The 27,665-nt window shown below is 36.8% G+C and overlaps 1 protein-coding gene across 27 annotated transcripts in view; it reads left to right on the top strand.

Annotated features, from left to right (window-relative positions):
• The window catches only part of FRYL (FRY like transcription coactivator), a 285,578-nt gene that overhangs the window by 216,221 nt on the left and 41,692 nt on the right, over positions 1-27,665 (top strand). For 26 of the 27 annotated variants that reach the window (XR_004182756.1, XM_031664438.1, XM_031664443.1 and 23 more), the window contains 17 exons: positions 911-1,079; positions 3,114-3,373; positions 3,723-3,863; positions 7,435-7,603; positions 9,858-9,942; positions 10,746-10,858; positions 11,830-11,980; positions 12,658-12,761; positions 13,681-13,866; positions 15,176-15,380; positions 16,550-16,671; positions 17,494-17,684; positions 19,364-19,458; positions 20,522-21,129; positions 21,414-21,511; positions 25,669-25,839; positions 26,766-26,906. Coding sequence is in view for 26 of the 27 variants with exons in the window: in XM_031664438.1 (XP_031520298.1) it covers positions 911-1,079; positions 3,114-3,373; positions 3,723-3,863; positions 7,435-7,603; positions 9,858-9,942; positions 10,746-10,858; positions 11,830-11,980; positions 12,658-12,761; positions 13,681-13,866; positions 15,176-15,380; positions 16,550-16,671; positions 17,494-17,684; positions 19,364-19,458; positions 20,522-21,129; positions 21,414-21,511; positions 25,669-25,839; positions 26,766-26,906 (3,009 nt within the window). In the remaining variant the exon portion in view is untranslated. The remainder of the gene's footprint in view (positions 1-910; positions 1,080-3,113; positions 3,374-3,722; positions 3,864-7,434; positions 7,604-9,857; positions 9,943-10,745; positions 10,859-11,829; positions 11,981-12,657; positions 12,762-13,680; positions 13,867-15,175; positions 15,381-16,549; positions 16,672-17,493; positions 17,685-19,363; positions 19,459-20,521; positions 21,130-21,413; positions 21,512-25,668; positions 25,840-26,765; positions 26,907-27,665) is intronic. The other variant, XM_031664421.1, reaches the window with a different exon arrangement.

The following is a 27,665-nucleotide window of genomic DNA, read 5'->3' as shown; positions in this document are numbered from 1 at the left end:
GAGAGCCATATGAAAAATAATTAGCTCTTTTTATCATATTCTCATGTAAATTTTCTTTATTGGGTTGAGGAGAAATAACTTAGAAACTTAGCAAACACGGATATATTATTAGTATACAGTATTTAATTCATAATAGGGCAAGATTCTTCCATCTTAACCAAGGGCTAAGAATAGGATTCAAGCAGATGCTTTTTCCAAAGGCTCTAAAGTGGTTCTGATGCCAGTAGATCCATCTTAGGAATTATACCCTAATGCCTTTGTTAATTAAGAGGAAAGTTCAGCAGTACAGCTCTTTAAATAGTGTAATGTCAAAAGGTTCTCCTTGAAGGATTTTTTTTTCACTTATACATATATTGTACTATCGTATTTTTGAGTGAGAAAAGTGGTAAATCTTTTTCAAGTAATTGTATATTAAGTTGCTGGAGTTATTTTCAGACTGTATTATTAACCTGGATCATTGACATTAAATATGAGGAATGTAAGTTCTTTTAGTGAGAAAGGGTTTTTGTTTGTTTTGTTTCTTTTTGTTTTTGAGATAGGGTCTCACTCTGTCGCTCAGGCTAGAGTACAGTGGCACGGTCATGGCTCACTGCAACCTCTACCTCCTGAGCTCAAGTGATCCTCCAACCTCAGCCTCCTGAGTAGCTGGGACCACAGGCACACACCACCACACCTGGCTAATTTTTTAATTTTTTGTAGAGATGAGGTCCTGCTATGTTGGCCAGGCTAGTCTCGAACTCCTGGCCTCAAGTGATCCTCCCACCTCTGCCTTCCAAAGTATTGAGATTACAGGCATAAGCCACTCCACTCAGCCTGGGAGAAGAGTTTTTTTTTTAAATATAAAATTATAGTTAAACTTTAGAGAACCCATAAAATCTTAACCTAAGTTGATGGAATCACATTCCTATAGATTCTGGAACCGAAGATGTTTCGCTATGCTCACAAATTGGAGGTTCAGAGAACAGACGGAGTACTCAGCCAGCTGTCTCCTCTACCACATCTCTATTCTGTTTCATATTATCAGTTGTCCGAGGAACTAGCAAGGGCGTATCCTGAGCTAACTCTCGCTATATTCTCAGGTATGATCAATGAACTGGTTAGTAGTTTCTCTTTGTCAATCATTTCTTCAAAAACAATTTTTAGAAAATTATAAATTTATTAAATTACAGGTTAAATCAAAACCAGACATGTCTTTACATAGAATATTTTTTCTTCAATAAGAACTCTTAATTCTGATCTGTCACAGTATTTAGGTTTTTCTATCAGCGGCGTCCTTGTAGGGTTTTACACCTTACCTTCCCTTGCTCCCTACTCCATCAAAAAGAAAAAAATACAAGAGGGAGGACTTTCCATATGTGACTTAAAAGTATTTCTTAGTAGACATAGAACTTCTTGAATACATTGTATTTTGTGTATTGGCATATCTTTAATAATAAAAATAGGCAGGGATAAGTTGTAGGCAGTTTTCCGTGAGTGAAACCCCTAACTATAGGAGCAGGTGGTACAGTGCCTTGAGCAAAACTCTTTCTAGTCTCCCACATGTTGCCTGTCACCTACATCAAGATCTTGTTCCAGTGTAAATACTGGACATGCACCAACACTAGGATCTGGGAGATTGTGGAGTTCTGCTGTGGGTCCTTTCTTTCATTTGGGCTCAAGAGTTAGTGGCCTTAGCCTGCTTGGGATCTTTGCATAGCACCTATTTTAGCAATAGAAATAGTTTATTTCCCTCCCTAATTTACCTGAGTGGGAGAAAAAAGCAACAACAACAACTTAAATTCTCCTAACATTTAGTTCTTGAAAGCAGTAGACCTGTTTGGTTTGCCCTAGTAGTTGGTAGCAATTATGCCCCTTCCTTTTTCCCAACCCCTGCATCCCTGACAGCCCCTCCAAGATGGATATGAGTGGTCATCAACACAAAATAGCAGCCACCATGAACACAGATTTTGTGGCTGCTGAGCTGCTGCTAGAGGCTTCTGCGCAGAAAGCAGGGGAGTCCAGCTAGATCTCAGAGATCATGTAACTGTTTAGAATGCCATGTCATCGCCTAGGATGTCGGCTGGTACAGGTGTCGACTGTGCCCACGCCTCCACCACCACCACCTTGTCATTCTTCCTTCAGTTCTATCTTCAGACACTCTTGTCCTTAGCATCAGCTAATTTTAACTCCTTTGCTTAAGGTAGTTCATTGTAAACCAAAACATAGCCTCTCAACCTGACAAATTCCATAGCTAACCTACATTTTCACTTTCACTGTTTCTAAGGCAAGACAAACACAATATTCATTCAGAATTTTACTGCACAGATACAGATATCAGCATAAACTTTGCCACTTTAAAATTTGAGGGTCCTGATCCTTTCTTTCTCCAGATTCAATGCAGTGGTCTTAAATGTTGTCAGCTCTGAGGCCCTTCCCATTCTTGCTCCTCACATCCTTTCCCTCCTTCACACCTGCTCCTAACCCCTTCCTCACCCCTATGCCTTGCCTCGAGTGTATACACTCACTATTCCGTATTCTCAGTCTTCATGCATGCCTTAGATCTTCACAGATGGCCTTCACAGTCCACTAGTGTCAAATTCCTTTCTGTAGCCTCACCAGGTACCTTCCAACTGCTCAGTCTAGTCACTGGCTAATAGTCTTCGGTCTGTTTGCTACTTTCCACAGCAATTGGTGTTAGCCATCTTATATTTTTTTAAGCTCTAACCTCGCTTAATTTCCAAAAACTTAGTATTTCTTGCTTTTTCTTCTACCATTGAGTATTCCTTTTCTGTCTCTTTTGGTAGATTCTTACCTTCCGTCCCTTTTTTCTTTTTTTTCTTTTTGAGACACAGTCTCTCTCTCTCTCTGTCTCTCTCCCTCTCCCCGTCTCCCTCTCTCCCTTTCTCCCTTCCTCTCCCTCTCCCTCTTCCTCTCTCCGTCTTGTGATTTATGTTAGCTGTTAATATTATGATGTCATTGAGGTGAAAGTTACTAAAAGAAAAAACAGTACGTATAATTGTTAAGTGTAATGAGTAAAATGAATAAAATCCAGCTTCTGAAATCTGTTGGAATTAATTACCAGTCAGAGGAAGCCGAAATTACATCGGTTCTCTTTGACTTGTTTTCAATTTCAGAGATAAGCCAGAGAATCCAGACAGCTCACCCTGCTGGACGGCAGGTGATGCTGCACTACCTGCTACCATGGATGAACAACATCGAGCTGGTGGACTTAAAACCTCTCCCCACAGCAAGGCGACATGATGAAGATGAAGATGATTCCTTGAAAGACCGAGAACTTATGGTGACTAGTAGGCGCTGGTTACGGGGAGAAGGATGGGGATCTCCACAAGCCACTGCAATGGTTTTGAACAATCTGATGTATATGACAGCAAAGGTAAAATGAGTTTTGTATTTATAATTGCTGCACAGAATTATTGAGTAAGTAGATGTGGTTAGAAACAGATGAAGAGGCTCCATAATCCTGTGATAACCAAGCAAAATGCATTATAAATTTCTTTCTTTAAAAAAGACTGATGATATGTGAATTTTTTTTACTAAAACCATATATGATTAATGATATTTATGTTTAGATTTGTTGAAAGAAATTATTGTTTCTGTAAAGTGTGGAAACGATTAAAGCTATCTGTGGAAAACATTGTTTTTTAATATTTCATGGTATGACAAGTTTGGTTTTTATAATAGGCAGTCATGACTGAAGTATCTTTTGTGCGTATTGCATCTAGTATGGCGATGAACTGGCCTGGTCGGAGGTGGAGAACGTGTGGACCACACTTGCAGATGGCTGGCCCAAAAACCTGAAAATAATTTTGCACTTTTTGATCAGCATTTGTGGGGTGAATAGCGAACCAAGCCTCTTGCCTTACGTATGTATTCAAGTTCATTTAACTTAAAAAATATATATATATATTTACTAGTATCTTATGATGTCAGAGTATGGGCAGCAGTTGCCCAGGAGAGGCAAGGCAAGGGCCAGGATGAAGACAGTCAGGAAAATAGCACATGGATTTATTCACTGATTCAGTCAGCAAATGTTTTCCATCATTATGACAGACCAGGTGCTCTTCTGGGCATTACAATCTGATGGGTAATACAGAATTTATTTGTTGAACCTACATCTGATTTATTTAATGAATAAATCAGTAAGTTAATAAAGTATAGTGTGATAAAGGCTATTAAAAAATTGCAGAGTTCTGAGAGTAAAACTTAGGAACCACAGCTGTCTGGAAGGATTCAAGATGACACTTGAGAGAAAGTGATATTGAAGCTGAAACCACACATTGCGGATGTTTCTAGTTTCTGCTAGGCAGAGGGGGCATTTAGATACGAGAACAGGATGGTGAGTGAGAGCTCAGTGCTTATAGGATTGCCCTTCAGGCTGCTGGAAGCAAGGGAAAGCATGGTAAGAGATATGAAACGAAGAAGATAACATCTTTGCCTTCCAGGGGAGAAAGCAACATCCAGATCTGCCCAAGTCAAGACGACACGTTTGATATGAAACTGTCAAATGTGAGGGTTAAGTGGACACACGTGCATACGTCTTTTTAGATGCAGATGTAGATATCCATCCCGTGGCAGCATCCCCCAAAAGTGTGGTCAACGGAAGACTAGTTCTACAGAACGTTATCTAAAAGTTCTTACAGGCCAGGCACGGTGGCTCATGCCTTTAGTCCTAGCACTTTGGGAGGCCGAGGTGGGCAGATCACCTGAGATCAGGAGTCAGAGGCCAGCCTTGCCAACATGGTAAAACCCCATCTCTACTAAAAATCCAAAAATTAGCCAGGTGTGGTGGCTCATGCCTGTAATCCCAGCTACTTAGGAGGCTGAGACAGGAGAATTGCGTGAGCCCAGGAGGCAGAGGTTGCAGTGAGCTGAGATCTGGCCACTGCACTCCAGCCTGGGCGACAGAGCGAGACTCCGTCTCAAAAAAAATAAAAAATAAAAAAATAAAATAAATAAATAAATAAAAGTTCTACAGATTCTATTTTAAACAAACCACTTAATAGCTTTGCTTTACCCAGCATTCCCCAAGTTCACTTGGTCACTGAAAGCATCATTGCCAAGGTGTACCACAGGCGTAGTGCCTTTGAGGAGTGCTTCGAGAACTGTAGGTGTATAGTACAAGACAACGTTACCCCACATCACCTCTCTGGCTGTGTCTCCTATATTCTCTCTGGTGCTCCCACCCTTCAGCTGTACTGGCCCCCCTTTGCTTCTAGCCCTCTCACCAGGCATTCCCTCCTCGGTGCCCTCACACTCACTTGCCTTCTCTTTCCCCAGTTAGCCACGTTACTCACTCCTCGTCTCTTTCAGGTCCTCCTTCAGGTGTCAGTGCCCACTGGGACTTCTGCTGCCCATCCTGTGTAGAACTGCAAATGCCCTACCTCCACACACACACTTCATTTCCTTTCCCTGCTTCATTGATCTTTCTGGCACTTAATCATCACCAAACACGTGATATATTTTACCTATTTACCTCTTTAGTTTTGCATCAACCAGTAGATTGTAAGCTCCTTAAGAATGGTAGTTTTTGTCTATTTGATTCACCGCTAAGTTCTCATTTAGTAGTGCCTGGCACATAGAAGATGCCCATTAATTGGATGAATGAATAGGGGAGTTAGAGCTGGAACCAGAAAAAGCATGAGATTATACTTTTAAGAGGCCAAATGGAAATTTGGGGAATAGCCATTTTCCAGGAATTTAAAAGGAGCCATTTTTTAATGTCAATAATAATAATGCATTGGTTATTATTTTTTAAGCACTTATGGGTGCTTATTTTAGGCATGGTAAAAGCACTTCATCCACATTATTTAATTCTCAGAATAAATCTATGAGTTTGGTGAGATCACTGCAGTTTTACAGATGAAAAAACAAGGCAGAGAGAATGGTAATTTCCTCAAGGTCTCACTCTGTCACTTAATAGTTCTAGAATTCCAACCCAGATCTGATTGTGAAGTCAGTAAAAGCTTCTTGGAGAAGGGAGTAGAGTTAAGGTAGGGGATGGGGCTCGAAGACTTGAAAGGATTAGGGTTGGGAGTGTCAACTCGGAGATCCCCAGTTTGGCAGAAGGAAGCCACAGAGGCAGGAATGCACACAGCATGCTCAGAGGAAGTTGAACGTGAAAGCAGAGAGAATTAACAAGTAGCGCCCATTGGATGGAGTAAAGAGCCATACATAGAATGTTATCATTGGGTAACCATAATAAGAGTTTTGGCCGGGTGCTGTGGCTCACACCTGTAATCCCAGTACTTTGGGAGGCCGAGGCAGGAGGATCACCTGAGGTCAGGAGTTCGAGACTAGCCTGGCCAAGATGACAAAACCCCATGTCTACTAAAACCACAAAAATTAGCCGGGTGTGGCAGCAGGCACCTGTAATACCAGCTACTTGAGAGGCTGAGGCAGGGAGAATTGCTTGAACCAGGGCGACAGAGGTTGCAGTGAGCCAAGATCACCCCATTGTACTCTAGCCTGGGTGACAGAGCGAGACTCCATCTCCAAAAAAAAAAAAAAAAATGGAATTTGGTTGGGATATAATAAATCATGTTTTAAGATTAATCCAGGGGTCATATAAAGCAGGGCTTTTCATATGTCTGTAAAAATATGAATCATTCTGATTCTGGAGGTGGAGTAGGCCTAAGATTTTCTATTTCTAGCAAACTGCAGATGATGATGCCTGTCTTGCTAGGATCACATTTTGAGTAGTAAGGATTAAAGTAGGGAGAAAAAGAGATAGGCTGATCAGTTATGAAGTTATTTCAGTAATATACATTACCAAAACGTATATATAATATATACTACTGAAAAGTTTTTCTACTTACTTATACTGTGTTACTAGCCATTTGTAAAGTGCACTGTAAACCTTAACTCTTTTAATCTTCCTAACAGCTATATGAAGTATAGCTTCAACTCAGTGATAGAGTTAGTGAGTGGTGTATCCACATTCCAAACCAGGCAATGTAGTTTGAGTTCTAGTTTAGTTCTAGTTCCTTGCTCTTAATGACTACTCTGTTTGACTATAGGGAATGGGGAAGGCAGAATAAAAGATAAACCCTGGGTTTGGAGGCTAACTAAAAATCAGAGGAAAATCTTAGGATGTTATTACCTGGAAGTGTTTCAATTAAAAGAGAAATTTTTACAGAAAAGCATTTTTTTTGCTTTTTTTTTAAAAAAAAAAAAAGCAAAAATAAAGTGCATAAAGTGGAAACCGCTAAACATGTTCAGTTCATCCTAATTAGATCTAATGTTGAGAGTTACAGGGAGGACAGTATTGATAAAGCTGATTAATGTCTTATTGTTGATCAGTGCCAGTTTTGATTTAGATTGTGTTTATTCATCTAGCACTTAAAGTTGAACTTACTCTGATAAAATTTGTCTCAGGAGAAATTAATGAGATAAAAACTTTGCTTTTTCTTTTCTGAATGATTTCTTTTGTGACAGGTAAAGAAGGTCATTGTATATTTAGGTAGAGATAAAACAATGCAGTTGCTAGAAGAGCTGGTGAGTGAGCTTCAGCTGACCGATCCTGTCAGTTCAGGGGTCACTCACATGGATAATCCCCCGTATTATCGCATCACTTCCAGCTATAAAATCCCTTCTGTCACCTCAGGTGAGAAATTTGTTAAAACTGCTGTGTGAGATGATAGGTGTCTTCATCTGCTTCACTATGGTAACCATTTTAGGGTCTCTGTGTCCCATAACATCTTGTTACAAATCTCAGATATATGCAATAAAATTTATTGAAAAAAACACATCTTCCTCAGTATTGAAAGAGAAGCTTAACATAATTGTTAAACAAGAGTTTATTGTGTCTTTAAATATTATTGTTGAGAAAACAAAAGCAAATGTGAGTCATGTATGGTAATTAATTTGATAAGACTTTGTAAATCCTCATGAAAAAGCAATTCGACAATGTAAGTATTAATATACAGAAAAGCAATATTTACATACTTATTCAGAGATGGAATATAAATTTATTTCCTACATAACACATACCTTTTTTTTCTTTTTTTTTTTCTTTTTTTTGAGGCAGAGTCTTGCTTTGTCACCAGGCTGGAGTGCAGTGGCGTGATCTCGGCTCACTGCAGCCTCCATCTCCCGGGTTCAAGTGATTCTCCTGCCTTAGCTTCCCAAGTAGCTGGGATTACAGGTGTGCGCCACCATGCCCAGCTAATTTTTGTATTTTCAGTCGAGATGGGGTTTCACCATGTTGGCCAGGATGGTCTCAATCTCTTGACCTCATGATCCACCCCCTTTGGCCTCCCAAAGTGCTGGGGTTACAGGTGTGAGCCACCGCGCCCGGCCAACACATGCATTTTTTAATGGATATAATTACCATGTTAAATTTAGAAAATGCTTATATGTTGAAATTATTTGTGTAATTTCACATTATAATTATTTGGGTATATATTATACATCATATCCAATCAACTGAGTGTGTATGTGTGTGTGTGTGTGTATATATATATACTTATATGTATGTGCATATATTAAAATTATTATAGTATTTTGAGTTTGAAGAAACTATGTTCCTAATAGAAGAACCTCCAATGAAATTCAAAATAGTAAAAAGGCTATTGTAGATGAAATTTCTATTAAACCCTTTGTTACTCAGTTTAAATGTTTTCAGCATGCTAATAACAACATTGTAAAACTAGAAATATTTTAAATTATCTCTTTATAATTTATTTTTTACCATCCATTTTCATCACTTAGTCCTTTTGTTTTATTTTCTAGGAGATGTCTAATAATGCTTCTATTGAATTTTTCACATCTGCTAGAATGTTTTTAATTCCAAAGTTTCATTTAATTATAATTTTTTGAAGTAGCATCCTATTCTTGTTTCATGGTTGGCCTGTTGTTTCGTATCTGATACAGTTATAAAGTTTTCTTCTCCCAGCAGAAGTCTTCATTTTCTCTACATTGTTGTTTTTGTCTTGATAAAACTTTTCTCGAAAGCCTACCAATTCTAGAGCTGTCTTTTCATAAAGAGTAGAATATTTTTTTAAAAAATAAGTTATATAAGCATATATGGAACTTGTTGACTGTATCCTTTGTTGTACCGTGATTTCAGTGAAGCCAATGTCTGTAGGTATTTTCTCCTAGATTTATCAGTTTCCCCAGAGAAAATTCTTTCTAGTCATTTGCCAACAGAGGGTGTGTCTGTGAACATATACACACACACCCCTTTGGATTGTATATATTTATACACACACATATACACAGTCTTCAAACTTTCTGGAAGCCCAGTGGGGTGAGAAGGATGTAGCTGGGGGTGCAGTCTCAAATTTTAGCCTGTACATTTTCATTTCATTTAATGCCCCTGTTCTTTGTAAGGTGCCTCCTCTTTCAGGAGTATGTGGCGTGCCCTAGTTCAGGAATCTTCTGATTTTCATCAGAAAAGACTTCTAGAAGTAGGGAAAGACAGCCACCCAGCTGCAAGAGGCAAGCAAGTAGATTTGGGGAACCAGTTACTTCTAAAATAGATTGACTTTCAGCCAGGTTTCCTATTTTTTAGCACCACCTTCAACCTCTGTTTCCGGAGGTTCTTGATGCTACTCGTCCCTGAGACTTTTGGAAGTTCAGCAGTATAAATATAGCAGTTTCTTGATTTTCCCCCACCACCACCTTTGGATTCAGCCTTCTTAACACTTAATTACTTATTGTCCATTTGTATTCTAGCATCCAAAAATTTGTTCGTCGTGTCTCCTTTCCCTTTTGGTAATTATGAGTACATTCCTTTTTTAAAATGACTTTGCTCTCATTTTAGTTAAGTTTTGATATCTATAATTTGAGATCTTTTGTTCTTATTGGGTTATTCCAGGTTTGTAGATTCACAAGTACTGCTTTGTCTTTGATTACAGGAACTACTTCCAGTAGCAATACAATGGTAGCTCCCACAGATGGCAATCCTGATAATAAGCCCATTAAAGAGAATATTGAAGAGAGGTAAGTACTTCTCTGTTCTTTATTAGCTGTTCAGTTTGACAGATACTGGTTGTCATCAGAATAAATGATATTTTCTGCATTGAAATGTGGATGTTGCTGTGTTAAAATTCAAGTGAAAAAAATGTAATTCCATGCTGGAAACTTTGAACATTGAGAGTTTCAACATTAAAGATGCTATCCTGCTAGATTTTTTTATATGCTCTAATGTATGAATAGGTGGTATATGGTAAGTCACTTTTTGTATTGCTTAAAGTTTTAGACCTATATGAATGTATTTACTCCACCTGTTTTATATGCCAGAATATTATTTTAGGTAGAAATAGCTGATTAAAAGTTTAAGCTTTTGGATTATAAGGTGGAAATTAATACATGTCATAGTAAACTTTTGTTAATATTTTAATATTTTGTGTACTGTGTCCTTTTTTTTTTTTTTTTTTTTTTTTTGAGACGAAGTCTCACTCTGTTGCCAGACTGGAGTGCAGTGGTGCAATCTCAGCTCAACCTCTGCCTCCCAGGTTCAAGCAATTCTCCTGCCTCAGCCTTCCGAGTAGCTGGGACTACAGGCGCACGTCACCACGCTCGGCTAATTTTTTGTATTTTAGTAGAGACGGGCTTTCACCGTGTTAGCCAGGATCGTCTCGATCTCCTGACCTCGTGATCTGCCTGCCTTGGCCTCCCAAAGTGCTGGGATTACAGGCTTGAACCATGGCATCTGGCCTCCTTTTTTAAACATGGAAAGTGAAATAAAGTATAAATACCATTGCACCGTCAACTGTGACTAACTTCAGTGATCATTCCCATAGCTATGTGCACCTGGACATTTACAGTGGACTAAACAGTCATTTGAATCGGCAACATCACAGACTAGAATCCCGATACAGTAGCAGCTCTGGAGGATCTTATGAAGAAGAAAAAAGTAATAAATTCCAAATGTTTTTAATATAACTATAAGGGTGAGGTATATTGTTAATTACGTTAACGTTAATAAATATATATTTTTTCAGTAAATTGTTTTTAAAAAGCGTATTTAACTGCCACTAGTGGTGTTCCAACATAATCTGAAACATCTTGATTTTAAGAAGCAACGTATTTGGGTGAAATTTTTTTAAAGCACAGGTTTCCTATAGATAAATCACAAGGAACATAAGAACTGGTTCTCAGGAAGCATCATAGAACAAATACTGGAAACAGGCTGATTTTTTTTAGCAGGATTGCTCCTTCTGCATGGATTAACATTTTCCTAAAAAGATTGTCCCTTGGCAATTGCAAAGTGAATAATCTACCCAAGTTTCACTATAACGTTAAGGTAGGGTGTCATAGAAGCACAGGCTTTCAGACTGGGAAGGGACACTGAAGATGATCTGGTCCAATCTCCTCATTTTGCACATGATGGAACTGAGGTCCAGAGAGGTTAAGTGACTTACCCACGTCACACAGAATTCACATTTCCTGACATTTTTTATTGCACCCCGCAGCCCCACTGTGGTAGAGCAGAGTTCCTTTCAAGATGGAGCTGTGTTGGCCCTATCTCAGGATATTTAGAACTGAATTAATTTACCAGAAGGCCCTTTGTTACAAGGCAGCTTCTCCAATAATGTGATCTCCTGGCTTGGACATCACTGATGGAATCACGATGAAGTGCTAATATAATTTTGCTTTGACATACAGGGTGGAACCTAAATTGATCTCTCTCTCTCTCCCTCTCCCTGGTTTGCTTAATTTGATAATATTTGTGCCTAGATTTTCCTAGCAAACATATGTTGAAATAGTGGGAAATTTTTTTTTATCACTTTCTAATACTATATAAATAGTCGGGATCTTACTAGAGTTTGCTTATATTGGCAGAAATTAGATGGTGTAGAAAATGAGATCATTTTATCTTGATAGGTGATTCAATGCCACTTTATTCTAATTGGCGACTGAAAGTGATGGAGCATAACCAAGGAGAGCCACTGCCCTTCCCACCAGCTGGAGGCTGCTGGTCACCACTGGTGGATTACGTGCCTGAAACGTCATCACCTGGATTACCTCTTCACAGGTGGACTACAGTGTCATTCCTTTTACATATGCACCAAGTTGCTGCTGAACACTCTCGGCTTTCTTTGTGCTATCTGACAACACAGAATAAAAGCAGTCTTCTTTATGGAGATACTGCAACGTAGATCAGTGTGTTCTAAGAAATCTGAAAAACTCAGAGTTCTAACTTTATAAAATTAATATTATTAAATCTAATTATGCTGCTGCTTTTCTGGGTGTCTGGCATAGTTACTTGACCTTTCTGGGACCCAGTTACTACATCTAAAAAATATGGCTTTCCTATGGTAGGCACTATTATTTTGCATCGAGTTGAATTCTACTTAGCAAAATCACAATAGAGCAATTACTGCATTCTTTCAAAATGTATTAATGCACCAAACATATATTGAACACCTACTGTGGCAAGCAGTGTGCTAAGTCTCAAGGTTGAAAGATGAAGAAAATGTGGCTCCTGAGTTCAAGGAGCCCTTAGCCCTTATGTTCTGTTCCATCTCTTTAACTTAATGGTTAATGTTTTCTTCAGCTGTATTTGTTTTTCCTCCTTTTTCCTGGATAAGTTGTATTTTTCCATGAAATGTGATATTAAAATCTTCAAGTAATTTTGTACCAGATTCTCTCTAGGTTTACCAAGATCTAGTAAAACGTTAATGAAACTCTTATTAACACCTCTTGTCATAGGTGTAACATAGCAGTGATCCTTTTGACTGATCTGATCATTGATCATAGTGTGAAGGTGGAATGGGGAAGCTACCTGCATCTTCTTCTTCATGCAATTTTTATAGGTAATAAATATTTGGTTCTAATTCTTTCATTTTATATTTTTATGATAATTTAAAAGCAGTATGGTTTTATGACAGTTTTTATGTGTTTCTGTTTCCTGTTATTTTTATATTATTTCCATGACACTTTTCATTATGATTCCTCTGGTCTCTTGGGGAGTTATTTGTGGCACCTCTTCTAACTACAAACAAACATGTCTATTCCCCCCCATTCCTATTCCTATCTTATGGCCTCGCCTGCCCACACACAAACACACATATACTGTACTGAGGAAAAATTCTGTGGCTGTGGCAAGAGTCAAATTAACTTACCTCTGGGGATTGGGAACTTTCAGAGTGAATGAAAAATTGAAATAGGTTCTAAGTATTTCCCAAAAGAATTGGATTGTTGGATAGCCTGATTATTACAGCTGAAACTCCATCATGCCTTCTGTAGCAAACATGAGGAATCTGTCATATCTATAATACATTTGATGCTTATAGGATTGGCTTCCTGAAGCAAGTCCAAACAGCCATCTCCTTATAAATTTTCCTGATGTGCACACTTACTGTTGGTGTGTTACATCATTCCTTCAGTTAATCATGTACTTTCTGTTACGTGCTAAGTACACAAAAAAGCCTGCCTTTTAAAAAAAATTCATTTCCATGAATTTTTTGTGTTATGCAACAGTAATAATTTTTAGGAGATCACTAAATTTTAGACATGAAACACATTTAACTTATCTTGAGTCTCCCTAGTACTATAAGACAATAAGCTATTGTAAAAGTATATAAGAACTCTAGCACAATAAAAAACCATATAATATGTCACCTTCCTTGAAATCTTTCATATAATCCTTCCTTTTCTTCAAAATGTGAGTTTGATAGTAAGAATACTCATTATTTCTCTTTATTGATAATGTTTTTCTACCGTCCTTTTTAGGGTTTGACCACTGCCACCCTGAGGTGTATGAACATTGTAAACGTCTGCTTCTGCACTTATTAATAGTAATGGGACCCAAAAGTAACATCCGAACTGTTGCTTCTGTCCTTCTCAGGAACAAGGAGTTTAATGAGCCCAGGGTGCTTACAGTCAAACAAGTTGCACACTTAGATTATAATTTCACAGGTATTTGCCTTAAAAGTACAATTTGAAATTAGAATTATACTTTATTAATTTGGAATCCTGCATTAGAGAAAGTCATAAAAGTTGAAATACTAGAGAACATTTTTAAAATGTAGTTGTATTATTATAAGTACCATTTAAATTATTTACTAATAAAAGAAGGGAGCAAATCTGAAATAATTGAATCTGCATTACCTTGAAGGATCTTTATCACACAAGAGTTAAGTTATGAATATGAAGTTGAAGACATAATGAAACAGTGCTTAATATTGAGGACGAATTACAAAAAAGATATTGAGCTTGTATTAGATTCCTCTTATTTGCAGGATCTGAAAACTGATAAAGTAAGACATTTTAAATTTTGTTATTCATGTGATTATATTTACTGCGTTAAAAACATACATTTTGAAGTAGTGAAGTCCAAATTAATGAGACTTAATTTGGTTTATTTTACTGTCAATGCTAATTTTTCTTTTTTACTTTTAAGGTATATTTTCCTATATCCTATAACTCTAACTTATTTCTTTCATCAGTACCATCAGGCTAGTGACAGGTGATCTAGAAACTTTTTTTGAAATTGAAATAAAACTACCTTTTTTTGTTCTAATCATACAGTATCAGATACAGGGTCATGAATTTTAAAGCTAGTTAAAACCCTGTTACTTGTTTAAAATCCTATAGTTAGGAAACAGTTATTAGGAAACTTATTAGCCTTTTAAAACTATGATTGAAAGAAAAATGGAATGAAGTTTACTGCCTTTTTATATTAAGGCACCATTCTTCAAAATTCCATAGCTTGTTTGTTTTTAAGGCTTCTCTTACCAATTTGTAAATATGGGCATTAGTAATAACCTTTTAACAGTTTTTTAAAAAATAATTGACGCACTATGTGTATTTCAGATAGATGAGTCTTTCTGCAATGAAAATGAATCAAAAATTATAAAAAATTTTCCATAAAAAGTTAAAAATCAGTTTATGTTATAGAAATGTAACCGACAAGCAATGTTGACAAAATATGCCAAAATATTAGGAAACTGCCACTTGCAAGTTTCTTCAGCAGATGGCGGCAGAGGACTGCACAGTACTTCCAAATTGCTAAGTTTTCAAGCTGTGAAACGATGTTTGCCCGAAAACTTACTTGCTGTAATTTGATGTTTATGAGGATCAGCAGGAGCACAGATTCATATCACCTTGCACTGACAGATTTCCTCATGTGTCCCATAGAGTCTATAAGGAATGACAGTTTAATTCTATAGGTATTTTGTGAGATTCTTTCATGTTTTAGGTATTCATGACGATCTTTCTCTTTCAGCAGGCATTAACGATTTTATACCTGATTACCAGCCCTCCCCTATGACTGACTCAGGGCTTAGCTCAAGTTCTACCTCTTCTAGTATCAGCTTAGGAAATAACAGTGCTGCCGTTTCACATCTGCACACCACTATCCTGAATGAGGTTGACATCTCAGTGGAGCAGGATGGAAAAGTCAAAACCCTCATGGAATTCATTACCTCAAGGTAACATTGGCAGCCCTTAGCATCCCAGCAGTGTATGTGTTAAGTCATTCTTTCATTGGTCGGGTATTATGAGCCATATTTTTGTTTTCTGAAATGCCATTGATGTGAAATACACAGGTTTGTATTGCACAGTATTTTGAAAATTAGGATGCAATCAAAGACTTCTTTTGTGCCAGTGCAGTTATACCTCAGAAGGACTTTAATCGTATCTGGCTATTTTATGCCCAAAAAGAATGCAGTATTATCTGAATATATATTTAACTTTTATTAGCTACATTATCATTCAATCATCAAATATTTATTTATGGTCTACTCTTTGCAAGGCGCAATAAGTAGAGAAGGAATATAGGTGGGAGAAAGGGCATGATATTCCATTGCAAGAACAAAATCACAGGAGCACAAGAAAACCGTGTGTTTGGAAATGGTGAGGAATCCACTGTGACTGTAATGCAGAGAAAAGAGAGTTGTTCTAGACAATTCTGGAAAGCTTGGGAGAGTTCAAACTGGAGGGCCACGAAGCCCAGGCCATATGGTTGTAGATTATATAGAAACTCATTAAGCTGGGGGGACAGTGGGAGGCAGCATTTTATAAATATGTGGAGAAAATCAGCCCCATAACAGTGTGGAGGATGCATTAGAGGAGGAAGGAACCAGAAGCAGTGCGTAGCAGGTTCTCAGGGCACTTTGGGCCTGTGTTAATAAAGAGCTTAACCGAGGTGGTGGCCGAGAACACAAAGTCATTTTAAAGAAAGTATCAAGTGGACCTTATTCTGTCCTAAACTTTCCCTATAGTTTTAGCTAGTAAATTATTCTCATTGCATTTCACCAGCAAATTATTTTCTTTGCATTACAATGTAAATACAGATTATATTTTGACCTGGAACACATAAGCAGTAACCAATATGCTTCTCACTTGGCAAAAGTTGACCTCTTTTTCTACTACGTCTGAGAGAATTTGACTGGTGTGATGGTAGACACTGAAATGAGATCTTTCTCTCCTTGCTGTAGATCATTACATATTCATGTGCCTAAGCAGTAGTAGTAGACTGTGACCTATTTATTCAACTACCATCCTTTCTAATTGTGAAGGCGTAATTTAGGCAAGTGTGAGTACAACTGTTAATCACAAGTGAAAATCCAAGGAAATTACATCTGTTCTCTGTTTTCAGAAAAAGAGGGCCCCTTTGGAACCATGAGGATGTTTCTGCCAAGAATCCTAGCATAAAGAGTGCTGAACAGTTAACTACATTTTTGAAACATGTGGTTTCTGTTTTTAAGCAGTCGAGCTCAGGTATCTTTTAAGAAATATTTTAAATAATATTTAATGTTAGTGACATTTTAATGTGATGCCGGTTTCTGATAATGCTTTGCAAAAAGTTAATAGTTGATATTGTGATACGTCTAAAAGTTTTAGACAAGTTTTCTTTTTAAATTTTTTAATGATAACAGATCTGTTTTCACTGAAGAAAAATTAAGTTACTACTTAAAAATGAGAATGCTGTCTATGAAATGCTGGGCTCCTTAGTTTTGTGTTTGATGGCATCATAAAATTACAATACAATTGCGTATTATGAAAAAATTACATTAAACGGACATATATAGAAATGGGAAACTTAAAAAAATTTTGTGCTGGTATAGTCTTCAGTGATGTAAAATTAACACATTCTGAAAGTCATAGTCAAATTGTATTTATCTAGAGCAGTGGTTCTCAACTAGGGGACATTTGGCAATGTCTAGAGACAATGTCACAATTATGGGTTAGGACCAAGGGGTTACTACTGGTATATGGTGGGTTGAGGCCAGAGACACTGCTAAACATCATACCCTGCTCAGGGCAGCCCTTCCAACAAAGAATTTTCTGGCTTATAAGGTCAGTAGTGCCAAGATTGAGAAACCCTGGTCTCAAGCATTGCTTCTGTAAAGATTAAAGGGTCATCTGAAATGCAAATGGAGTTTAATCAAAGAAAAAGCATTGACTTATAAAATGTGAGTGCCAGTCTGGTTTGCCAGGTAGTGTGCTAGCTACTAGCTTTAAAATGATTCACTTCTGATTATAACCCCAATAGTATTCTAAAGAACAAGAACAACCTACTTGTTTCCTTCGCATTCACAGAAGCAGTTCATTTGGAACATCATCTTAGTGAAGTTGCTCTGCAAACAGCACTTTCCTGTTCTTCTCGACACTATGCTGGGAGATCCTTTCAGATTTTCAGGGCCCTAAAGCAGCCTCTGACTGCAACTACACTTTCTGATGTTCTCTCCAGACTTGTAGAAACTGTAGGGGATCCAGGAGAAGATGCACAGGTATTTCCTTATATTCTTTCAGCAGTTATTGAGCAGCTACTAGTTGTCAAGGATTTATTGTTAATATAGATTGCTATAGCTAGAGCAAGATAATGGGCATCTAGAATTATAGCCAGATGTTGAGCAGGCAAAGAATTAAGAGCCAAAGCTAATTTTATAATTTATATCTAATAACCTACTAATTAAATCGACTGTTCTAGTGCCTATCAGAAAAAGCTTTACACTCGCCCACTCACACAGCGCCCCCCCTCCAGATATTAACCTGGGATGATCACAAGGTAAAAATGATAGGAAGTTAAATTTAAATGTAAAGTGGAACATTGAATTTTATTTTTTAAGATAAGTGAACTATTGAACTAGAGAACTTCAGTTTGTACAGACAAATGGTTTTATTAACACTGTTATAAATATCAGGGATACAGTGATGAATGAGACAAAGTTCGTGACATTCTAGAGCTCATATTCTATTGAAGGAAACAAACCTTTAGTCTTCCAATTATACATAACATAATTTATCCTACTGATAATGTTGTGAAAATAGTAAGATGATAAGATTAAAGGAGAAGGAATTGTTTTACATATGATAGTCCATCTGAGAAGGTGATTTTTGAAGAGATACTGAAATGAAGTAGTTTCTGTTATGATCTGGGGAAGAACATTTCAGGCATAGGAAGATAGGACTAACAAGTGCAAAGACCCTGAAGCAGAAGCAGTAGGGCTTTTCTGAGGAACGTCAAGAAAATCAGTGTCGCTAGAATACATTGCAGGATATGTAGCAGGAAATTGATGAGGTAGGAAGGCTCAAATCATGTAAGGCCTAGTAAGCCCTGGTGAGAGGCAGGACTTCACTCTGAATTGATGGGAAACTACTCAGACATTTTGAGGGAAGGAAGGTGATGGATGTGATTTGTTTTTTAAAAAACTCATTCTGACATTGGGGTGAAATCTGTAGGGAGGGCAAGAGTGGAGGCAAGAGAGGTTAGGAGGTTAAGAGTCCAGCTGAAATGGTGGTAGCTTAGATTAAGGGAAGTTATGGAGGTAAAGGAAAGTGGTCAGATTTTTAGTGTGTATTTTAAAAGTGATATTTTCGGTCAGGCACAGTGGCTCACACCTATCATCCCAGCACTTTGGGAGGCTGAAACCGGTGGACCTGAGGTCAAGAGTTCGAGACCACCCTGGCCAACATGGCGAAACCTGTCTCTACTAAAAATACAAAAATTAGCTAGGTGTGCAGGCACATACCTGTAGTCCCAGCTGCTTGGGAGGCTGAGGCAGGAGAATCACTTGAATCCGCAGGCAGAGGTTGCAGTGAGCCAAGATTGCACCACTGCACTCCAGCCTGGGCAATAGAGCACGACTATGTCTCAAATAACAAACAAACAAACAAAAGTAATATTTTCAAGACTTGCTGGAGGATTCAGTTTAGATGTGAAAGAAACAAGTATGGTTCCTAGATTTCTGACCTGAGCAATTTTGAGTAAATTGTGGCACCATTACAATCAATTTATACACTATTAATTTGATGAGTTTGCATCAATCAGCAAGATCATGTTGTCAAGAGTTTAATCATTTTGTAACGTAACATAGAGTTTGTTCTATTTTAAAATCCCATTAGGAAGTCCATTGCAGTTTCTTTATTCCAGAGCATAATTAATTAAAATCTGCCTTTTTCCCTCCAGGGATTTGTGATTGAGCTTCTTCTCACATTGGAATCTGCAATTGATACTTTGGCTGAAACCATGAAGCATTATGATCTTCTTTCTGCCCTTTCTCAGTAAGAATTTAAACCAGGCAACCTAATATATAGAGAACTTGAATAGTTAACTACATATAGCTCTAACTTTTTACATTCTAATATTGTTAGTAAGCACAATACCACCCAAATTATATGGATTACCATTCTGTGGGAGATGGGCCACAGACAGTGAGGACTTGTGAAAAATCCAAGTGCTGATTTTAGTAGTGCTGTTCTTCTTCTAATGTGCTGGTTAGAGATTTTTCTGCTGCGCCACTTCATTTCTGCCACATTCAGCATCCTATTGCTTCCCCAGCTGCCTGGGAGCCTTAGGGCTCTCCCACCTTTCACATATTGTTCCTTCTCCCTGCAGCAGCCTCTCTCCCCAGTTTCTCTGCCTTGCAAGCCCAGAATTGATTAGTCCTTCAAGTCCCGTCCCAAATGTCACTTCCTAGCTAAGCATTTCTAACTCCCTCAGGATAGTGCTGATTATTCCATCCTTTGGGTTCTCACAGTGATTTTTTCATATTTTAATAATAGCAATTAGCGAGCTATAAATTTATCCATTTACATATCTATCTCCTCTTTCAAAAGACTTGTCTAACATTCCTTCCTTTTCTGTACAGCTGGCAAACATAAAAAGCATTCAGTCAATATTTTCTTAAGAAAAATTGGATGTGAGGGAGGAGAAATCAAAAATTTTTGAGCTTAGTTCTTTTGAAAAGAGAGTATCATTGACAGAAATAGGGACATGAGGACCATCATATTTGAGGATAAGACAAATGAAGTCAGCTTTGAACTTAATGTATGCCTAAATCTCAGAGCTGAATGTTGTTAACGTTGAATTCTATAGCAGAATTTTCTCAGCAAGTAGAGCCTCATCTCAACTCAAAGGAAACTGTTAGCCATAGGAGAAAAGGTACTGTTGTACATTTTGTTTGAATTTGGAGGCAAAACTGAAATTTGATTCAACAAAGTCAGGTATACTGAAAAATGATTTTTCTGGTACCAGTTACTATTTTTCAGTGTTTTCAGAAGTAAAATTAATTTAGCAAAAGAAGTGACTGGGTATGCATTCATCTATTTTTCTTTCTTTTTTAAGAACCTCATATCATGATCTTATAATGGGAAACAAGTATGCAGCTAACAGGAAAAGCACTGGACAACTCAATCTAAGCACAAGTCCCATTAATAATAGCAGTTATTTGGGATATAACAGTAATGCAAGAAGTAACTCTTTGAGATTAAGTTTGATTGGTGACCGACGAGGTGACCGGCGGCGGAGTAACACACTGGATATAATGGATGGACGGATAAACCATAACAGTAGTTTAGCAAGGACTAGAAGCCTTTCCTCTCTAAGAGAGAAAGGAATGTATGATGTGCAGTCCACTACTGAGCCTACCAACTTGATGGCCACCATTTTTTGGATAGCAGCATCTTTATTAGAATCAGATTATGAATATGAATACCTCCTGGCTCTCAGGCTTCTCAACAAACTGCTTATCCATTTGCCTTTGGATAAATCAGAGAGTCGAGAGAAGATTGAAAATGTACAAAGCAAATTGAAATGGACTAATTTTCCAGGACTTCAGCAGCTCTTCCTTAAGGGTTTTACCTCAGCATCTACACAAGAAATGACCGTGCACCTCCTCAGTAAACTCATTTCTGTCTCCAAACATACATTGGTGGATCCTTCCCAATTGTCAGGTGATGTTAATATAATTGCACCAGCACTTTGCATTTTATGTAGTGAAATGTAAACTAATCATTTGTTTTGAAATCTACTAATTTCTGCTTTTCTGCAAATAGTCATAGTTTTTATACGCTAGGTAGCTTAAATTATTTGGTGAATGCCAAAAAAGAATTAGAAGATTGAGTGTCCCAGGAAATGAAAAGAAAATGGTTTCTGTGAACCATCTAAAAAAAACTTTAACTTTTAAAATAATGTGCAATAAAATTGGTTATTGTTTGCTTTTTTTTTGTTTTGATAGGCTTTCCTCTTAACATCCTTTGCTTATTGCCTCACTTAATCCAGCATTTTGACAGCCCAACTCAGTTTTGCAAAGAAACAGCTAGTCGAATAGCAAAGGTAAGCAAATGTTATGCTGAAAGATAACACTATAGGGAAATTATTTTGTAGTCTATGTTAAAGAAGGGGGAAATCTCTTAAAAATCCTTTTAATGTCACTGCCCATATGAATTTTGCATTTAAATTTTTATTTTTATGCACATAAAGGACTTGCATAGTAATGGTGTAAGTTACAACTGCTCAAATGACAGTAAATAAAATTATTTAATTAGAGTAACACTCCTCTGAGTCTGAGTCTTTTTCTGCTCTTTTTCCCTACTTTTGCCTCTCTGTCTTTCATTCATTCGTTTATTCATTACCAAATAAATATTTACTGAGCACTGGGTTAGATGCTACAAATACATGTTAAACAAAGTAGATAGTGTACTTTATCATGGGGAATGCAGTCAAGTAAGTAGACAGTAACCAGAGAGTCTGGTTTGGTATTTTATCAGGGCGGGGGGAGTATGGGGGGCAGAATACTCAAGGAGCACACAAAACAGAAGTCTTGCTAGAGGAAGTGATATCTAAGCTAACTTAGATCACTATCAAAGAATGGATAGGAATAACCAAAGTAAGATCCCTGGATGAGAGGCAAAGAGTGGGGTTCAGGGTTTGAAGTTTTCTAGGCAGAAGAAATTATAGATGCAGAGGTTCTGAGGAAGAAGAGGGCATAATATATTTTAGGATTTGGGAAGTTCTCTGTCCCTTTTTGTTTGCCTTTTTTCCTTTTAACACTCTTTCTCTTCATCTTTCTCTACTCCATTCTTTTTTTCTTCCTTATTTGGCTCTTTTACCTTCAAAAATCATATTGTTTTAGAAGCAGTAATGTAGCTATTTGTAAATCATCTGTTAACATTTGTTTAAAAGTATTATGACTCTTAACCTTAATGTTAGAAGAATGTGATTTTGACATTTTATTTTTTTTGTAAATCATCTGTTCACATCTGCTTAAAAGTATTATAGCTCTTAACTTTAATGTTAAAAGACTGTGATTTTGACATTTTATATTTTTAGTAGTCCCCTCTCAAGAACAATAAGGAACTCTCAAACAGCCTGCCTTTTGCTTAAATATAATTCATAACTTTTTTCGGTCAGTCATTGAGTCTGGAGGAAAAAAGGCTTTTCAGACTGAAAATACGAACAGTTCTAAGAGGGAGTTATATAAATTTACAGGTAGCATACATATAATAGGAAATCTGGTGAACTTGGGGAGGCGAGTGAATAGGACGATAAGTAAGAGAACTTGGCTAAAGTACCGGGAGGAAAAAAAAAAAAAAAAAAGGAAGTTTTCTACAGAAGAGAACAAGCAAATAAAATCCCCAGAAAAAGCTTTTTATGTAAGCAATTTTTTTAAAAAAAGCTGAGATTTGATTAACAAGTAGCACAGCAAGGAGAAAGAGCAAGCGTGCAGGAAGCCAAATAAAACCCCCACCTTTCCATGGCCCAGGTTGTAGCACTGCTAAGTGCACATTTATCTCCAGGTGCCAGCATAGTAAAGAAAGAAAATACTGGCAACCCAGTGAATCCCATTAGCAGTAGTAAGAGTAAGAACCTTTTCACATCTTGATAAATAACATTTAATAAATGATATGAAAATATTTAATAAAATATGCCCTTAACACCATCCCCAATTAAATTTCTAAAAAAATTAGATAGGGAAAAGTTCTTAATACAATTATTCTAAAAGCATATATTTTAGAAGAGCTATTATTTTAGCTAATGGAAACATCTTCATTTCTTTAATAGAAATGGTGGTGGGAGGAAATAAGCCAAAAGTTGTCTTTTATTCTTGGTTTTTATTAAACTAATCCAATAGAACATTAAATATCAAGAGAGGGTGAAAATTATGACTATTAGAAATATTGCCTTTTGGAAATGATTACTCATCTAAAACCAACTGCCTGTATTTGCATTAATAAAGTCTAATAGTAATACAGAATTTATTAAAGAAACTTTCATTTTAATATTTTAATGACACATGATTAGAAAATTTGTGTAAACGAAGTTTTTTGCCCTATATGAGGGGTTGGAAAGCAAATATAAGGGGGGAAATGTATATTGGTTTACTTGGGGGTTTCAAGAAAACAAAAGGCATAAATCCCCTAAAAAGGAAAGTAGAAGCATTTAAAAGTAGCAACTGGAATGCGTTAAATGATTACTGCCTGCTAAATGCTGGGATAACTAAGGAGTGTGGCCTCCTAGCCTAAAGGATGTTATAGCTCCTTGAATATCGAGCTGCTGATATCATGACCACAGTAGGGCCATGGAAATTCCCAAATTTCTTTTATGTTTTAAAGAAATCAGATATGGTCTTCTGTGATTCATAAATTGTTTTTAAGTCTGTTTTCTTCCTGTTGGACAGCACACAAAGGTTCCCTCTCTGTATGCTTTTAGCAACCTGCAGGATGTGAATTAAATTGGTTCCTTAATTACTCTCTCACTTATAACTGTCAAGAGTAATTTTCTGCCATTATGTGCTCCTTCGTTATGCAAATATCCCTAGTTCTACTGTTTGTGCCTTTGGAGAGCACAGAATTTCAAAATGAGGCAACACTTAGGACAAATATTTTTCTCTTTAGTGATTCATTATGGCAGAAATAGTATGCTAAAAAAGTTAGTTATAAAACACTCTTTTTGGATCATATTTTAACCTGGCATTTCAAAAATTCCAAAATTAAATCTGTCGCTTGTTCTATTATTAAATTCCACAGTATATATTCCAAGGAATTTTCTCCCTTTTCAAAAAATAGGTTTTTTAAACTCATTCCTTAAAACAATTATTTAAGAATATAAGAATTCTCTAAGAATGTTTTATTCTTCAGGAAAGTTTTTTATGTTTTAAAGAATTTAACAAATTGTGAAATTATAAAATTATGTGATTTTTAATAATATGTTAAATTATTATATTTTGAAATGCAAATAAGAAATACTAACCCATTTTTTCTTTTTCTTTCTGGTGTCTGTTTTATGGGTAAAAGACTACTGCATGAAATCAGCTGGTTTTAATGATTTTATAAAATAACTTCCCAGGTACTACTGGGTTAATAGTCTATGCATGACGTTGCATAACCTTTATATTTTGTGCTTGTTCTATGGTAGTGTCCAAATGATGAATTTGAGGCACTCCAAGCCTATTAAACATCTTCTGAATTACCAAAATTAGTGATATTCATTTGAAAGTTGAAGATGTATATATTTAAAAGGACAGCTTCCTTACCAAATGCTGTAGGTAGTTGTAAAAACACATACAAAACATCAATAAGACAGAAGAACAAGGAAAAGGCAAACTAAAAGCAGAAATGGCAAGGAGGCTAACCTTTTATGACAGATTGGTATGTAAGAGTAGCATGGCCCTTTTCCAGTTCTGCACAGCTCAGGTATCCCCTGGGAGAGGCCAGGGAACATCTTCACCAATAACCCAGGAAACAAACAGACTAAGAAGTGCATTAGGTCAGTAAAATTCCTCCCAAACATTAGTTGGTTCAGATTCTTTAACATTGTATCAAACAAACTTGAGAGTCAGTACATTTTGGAGTAGCCTCTAAAAGATTGACCCAGGATCTTAGAGCAGCTTTAGGTGATTTCCTGAAAAGCAGTTTGGGGTCCACCATGCAGATAGTCATCCATTGGAGATTCTGGACTCCAAATTTTATCAGAGCCCCAATGATGTCCTGTGACTATGTCACACATGTTGAGGCTGTTTGCAACTGACTGCTCTACTGAGACACCCCAGACACAGATGGAGGCTGAAGCATTTCCTCCCAGTCACAGCAGTTCGGAACCTCCCTGAGAATTCCCTAGTTGTGTCTGCCTGTGTAGGTGCTTGTGCACTGATCCATCCTGGATTTGACAAAACAATTCCAAAATGATGTCCCGAGTTCACAGAAACCATACATGGTTTCTGCCAGAGACAGTTTACAGATCTTCAGACTGAAGAAGGCCATACTATTTAGTACCCACAAAGACATTAATCCTCTTTCTATATTATCTCTTACTAGTCTCTGAAGAATGCCTTGTGCTTTTTTCTCATTTCACTTTGCTAACGTATTGAAGTAAAATGCATTAAAACCAATATACATCTAAATTATTTCATTAAGCAAATACATTTAGCATAAAATCAAGTTAAACTTGTGTCTTTATTTTAGGTGAATGAAATAATTTTATTTGTTTTCTAGGTTTGTGCAGAAGAAAAATGCCCAACACTTGTCAATCTGGCACACATGATGAGTTTGTACAGTACACACACATATTCCAGAGACTGTTCTAACTGGATCAATGTCGTGTGCAGATACCTGCATGACTCCTTCTCAGATACAACGTTTAATCTTGTGACTTATCTTGCAGAGGTAAATTTACCTAAAATATTTTCTTATTTACTATATATATATATATATATATATAAAATTTTTTTTAACTACTCTGTGGCACCTTATCAAGTGGATTTATTTGCAGAAGCAGCAGTGGTATTAACTGATACTCAAATTGTCTGAGAGTCAATATAGTTAACAATTTTTTAAGATAAAAATGTAAGTACTTCCTTTCAAGTGTAAAAGAAGTTTTTATAAAGGTGGGTTTTTTTTCCATGTCCAGTGTTTATATCCTTATTTACTGTCCTTAAGTCACATGAAACTCAAAATAATATACACTTTACCTAATTAAAAATGGAAAATGAGTTTTTAGTGGTCCTGATCATAGAGAATGGTTATAATTTTTAGTTTTACAAAATTAGGTTCTAGCTTAGAAATCTTTTCTAGAATAATAATTATAGCATACAAAAGTATTTCTTCTCGAAAAGTTTTAACTTTTATGATATATTTGCTTCCTATCTAAAATAGGAAGCAAAAAATGGATGATAAAGTAGCCCTAGAATAGCACAAAAAGTTAATATCTATTTGATGCCTAAGAAGTATCTTTACGCCCAGAAAAGTAAATTACTAAGTAGATAGGCACAAAGAAAAAGTCAAAAGCAAGAGATTCCTAGTCACTGAAAATGTTTGTCAGTTTATAATAAAGTAATACCTATTAAATTAGTTAAGGAAATAAAACACCATGATTTAGATGAAAAGTTATGGTCTAATTCTGCTTTCTGAACCAAGGAAAAATAACAGTAATAGACACTGCCTTTCACTTTATTAGTCTCTAGATTTCTAATTCACCTAACTGTAAACTCATAGACTAAGTCTATGTTTTTCCGCCTCTTAAATGTAAATATTGAGTTTTTATTCAACCTGATTAAAGTATACTTTAATATTACTTTTAATATTATTTTTAGCTATTAGAAAAAGGATTGTCCAGTATGCAGCAGTCATTACTACAGATTATTTATAGTCTATTGAGTCATATTGACCTGTCTGCAGCCCCAGCCAAGCAGTTTAATCTGGAGATCATAAAGATTATTGGCAAATACGTACAGGTGAGTGACCACAAAATTTACATATAACATTGTTCATCTCAAAATGATTTAGAATCACACAATATTGGAAATGCCTTAAGTGTTGAAGAATAGAGAAGTGGTTCAACCATAAATAATGTTTTCAGGATATTTGTAGTATGCAAAATGTTCTCAATATAAGTGACAAAAACCAGAATCTGAATTAGTATGATTTCTAGTTTTCATATTAACAATTTCTATAATGTTCTGTAATGACTGGAAGGAATGCATATTCACATTGCAGCAGTCAAAACTCTGGCAATTAGGACTGTGACTCATTGGTTGTTCTTGTTTTTGTTTTGAGATGGAGTCTTGCTCTGTTGCGCAGGCTGGAGTGCAGTGGCGCAGTCTTGGCTCACTGCAGCCTTTGCCTCCTGGATTCAAGCGAGTCTCCTGCCTCAGCTTCCCAAGTAGCTGGGATTACAGGCGTGTGCCACCACACCCAGCTAATTTTTGTATTTTTAGTAGAGATAGGCTTCGCCATGTTGGCCAGGCTGGTCTCGAACTCCTGACCTCAGGTAATCTGCCCACCTCAGCCTCCCAAAGTGCTGGGATTACAGGCACGAGCCACTGCACCTGGCCTCATTGTTCTTTCTTTCTTCACACCTTTCTGTTTTAACGAGATTCTACATAGTAGGCATACACTACTTTTAGAAACAGAAAACCTCCTTGAAGAGTTTGCATTTTAAAGATTTTTTTGTGTGTCTGATAAAAAGTGCCAGATATTTAAAAAGTGGAAAA

The sequence above is a fragment of the Papio anubis genome, chromosome 3 (assembly GCF_008728515.1).
Source record: "Papio anubis isolate 15944 chromosome 3, Panubis1.0, whole genome shotgun sequence".
Taxonomy (NCBI): domain Eukaryota; kingdom Metazoa; phylum Chordata; class Mammalia; order Primates; family Cercopithecidae; genus Papio; species Papio anubis.
Note: the sequence above shows the minus strand (reverse complement) of the source record. Positions and strands in the feature narration are given on the sequence as shown.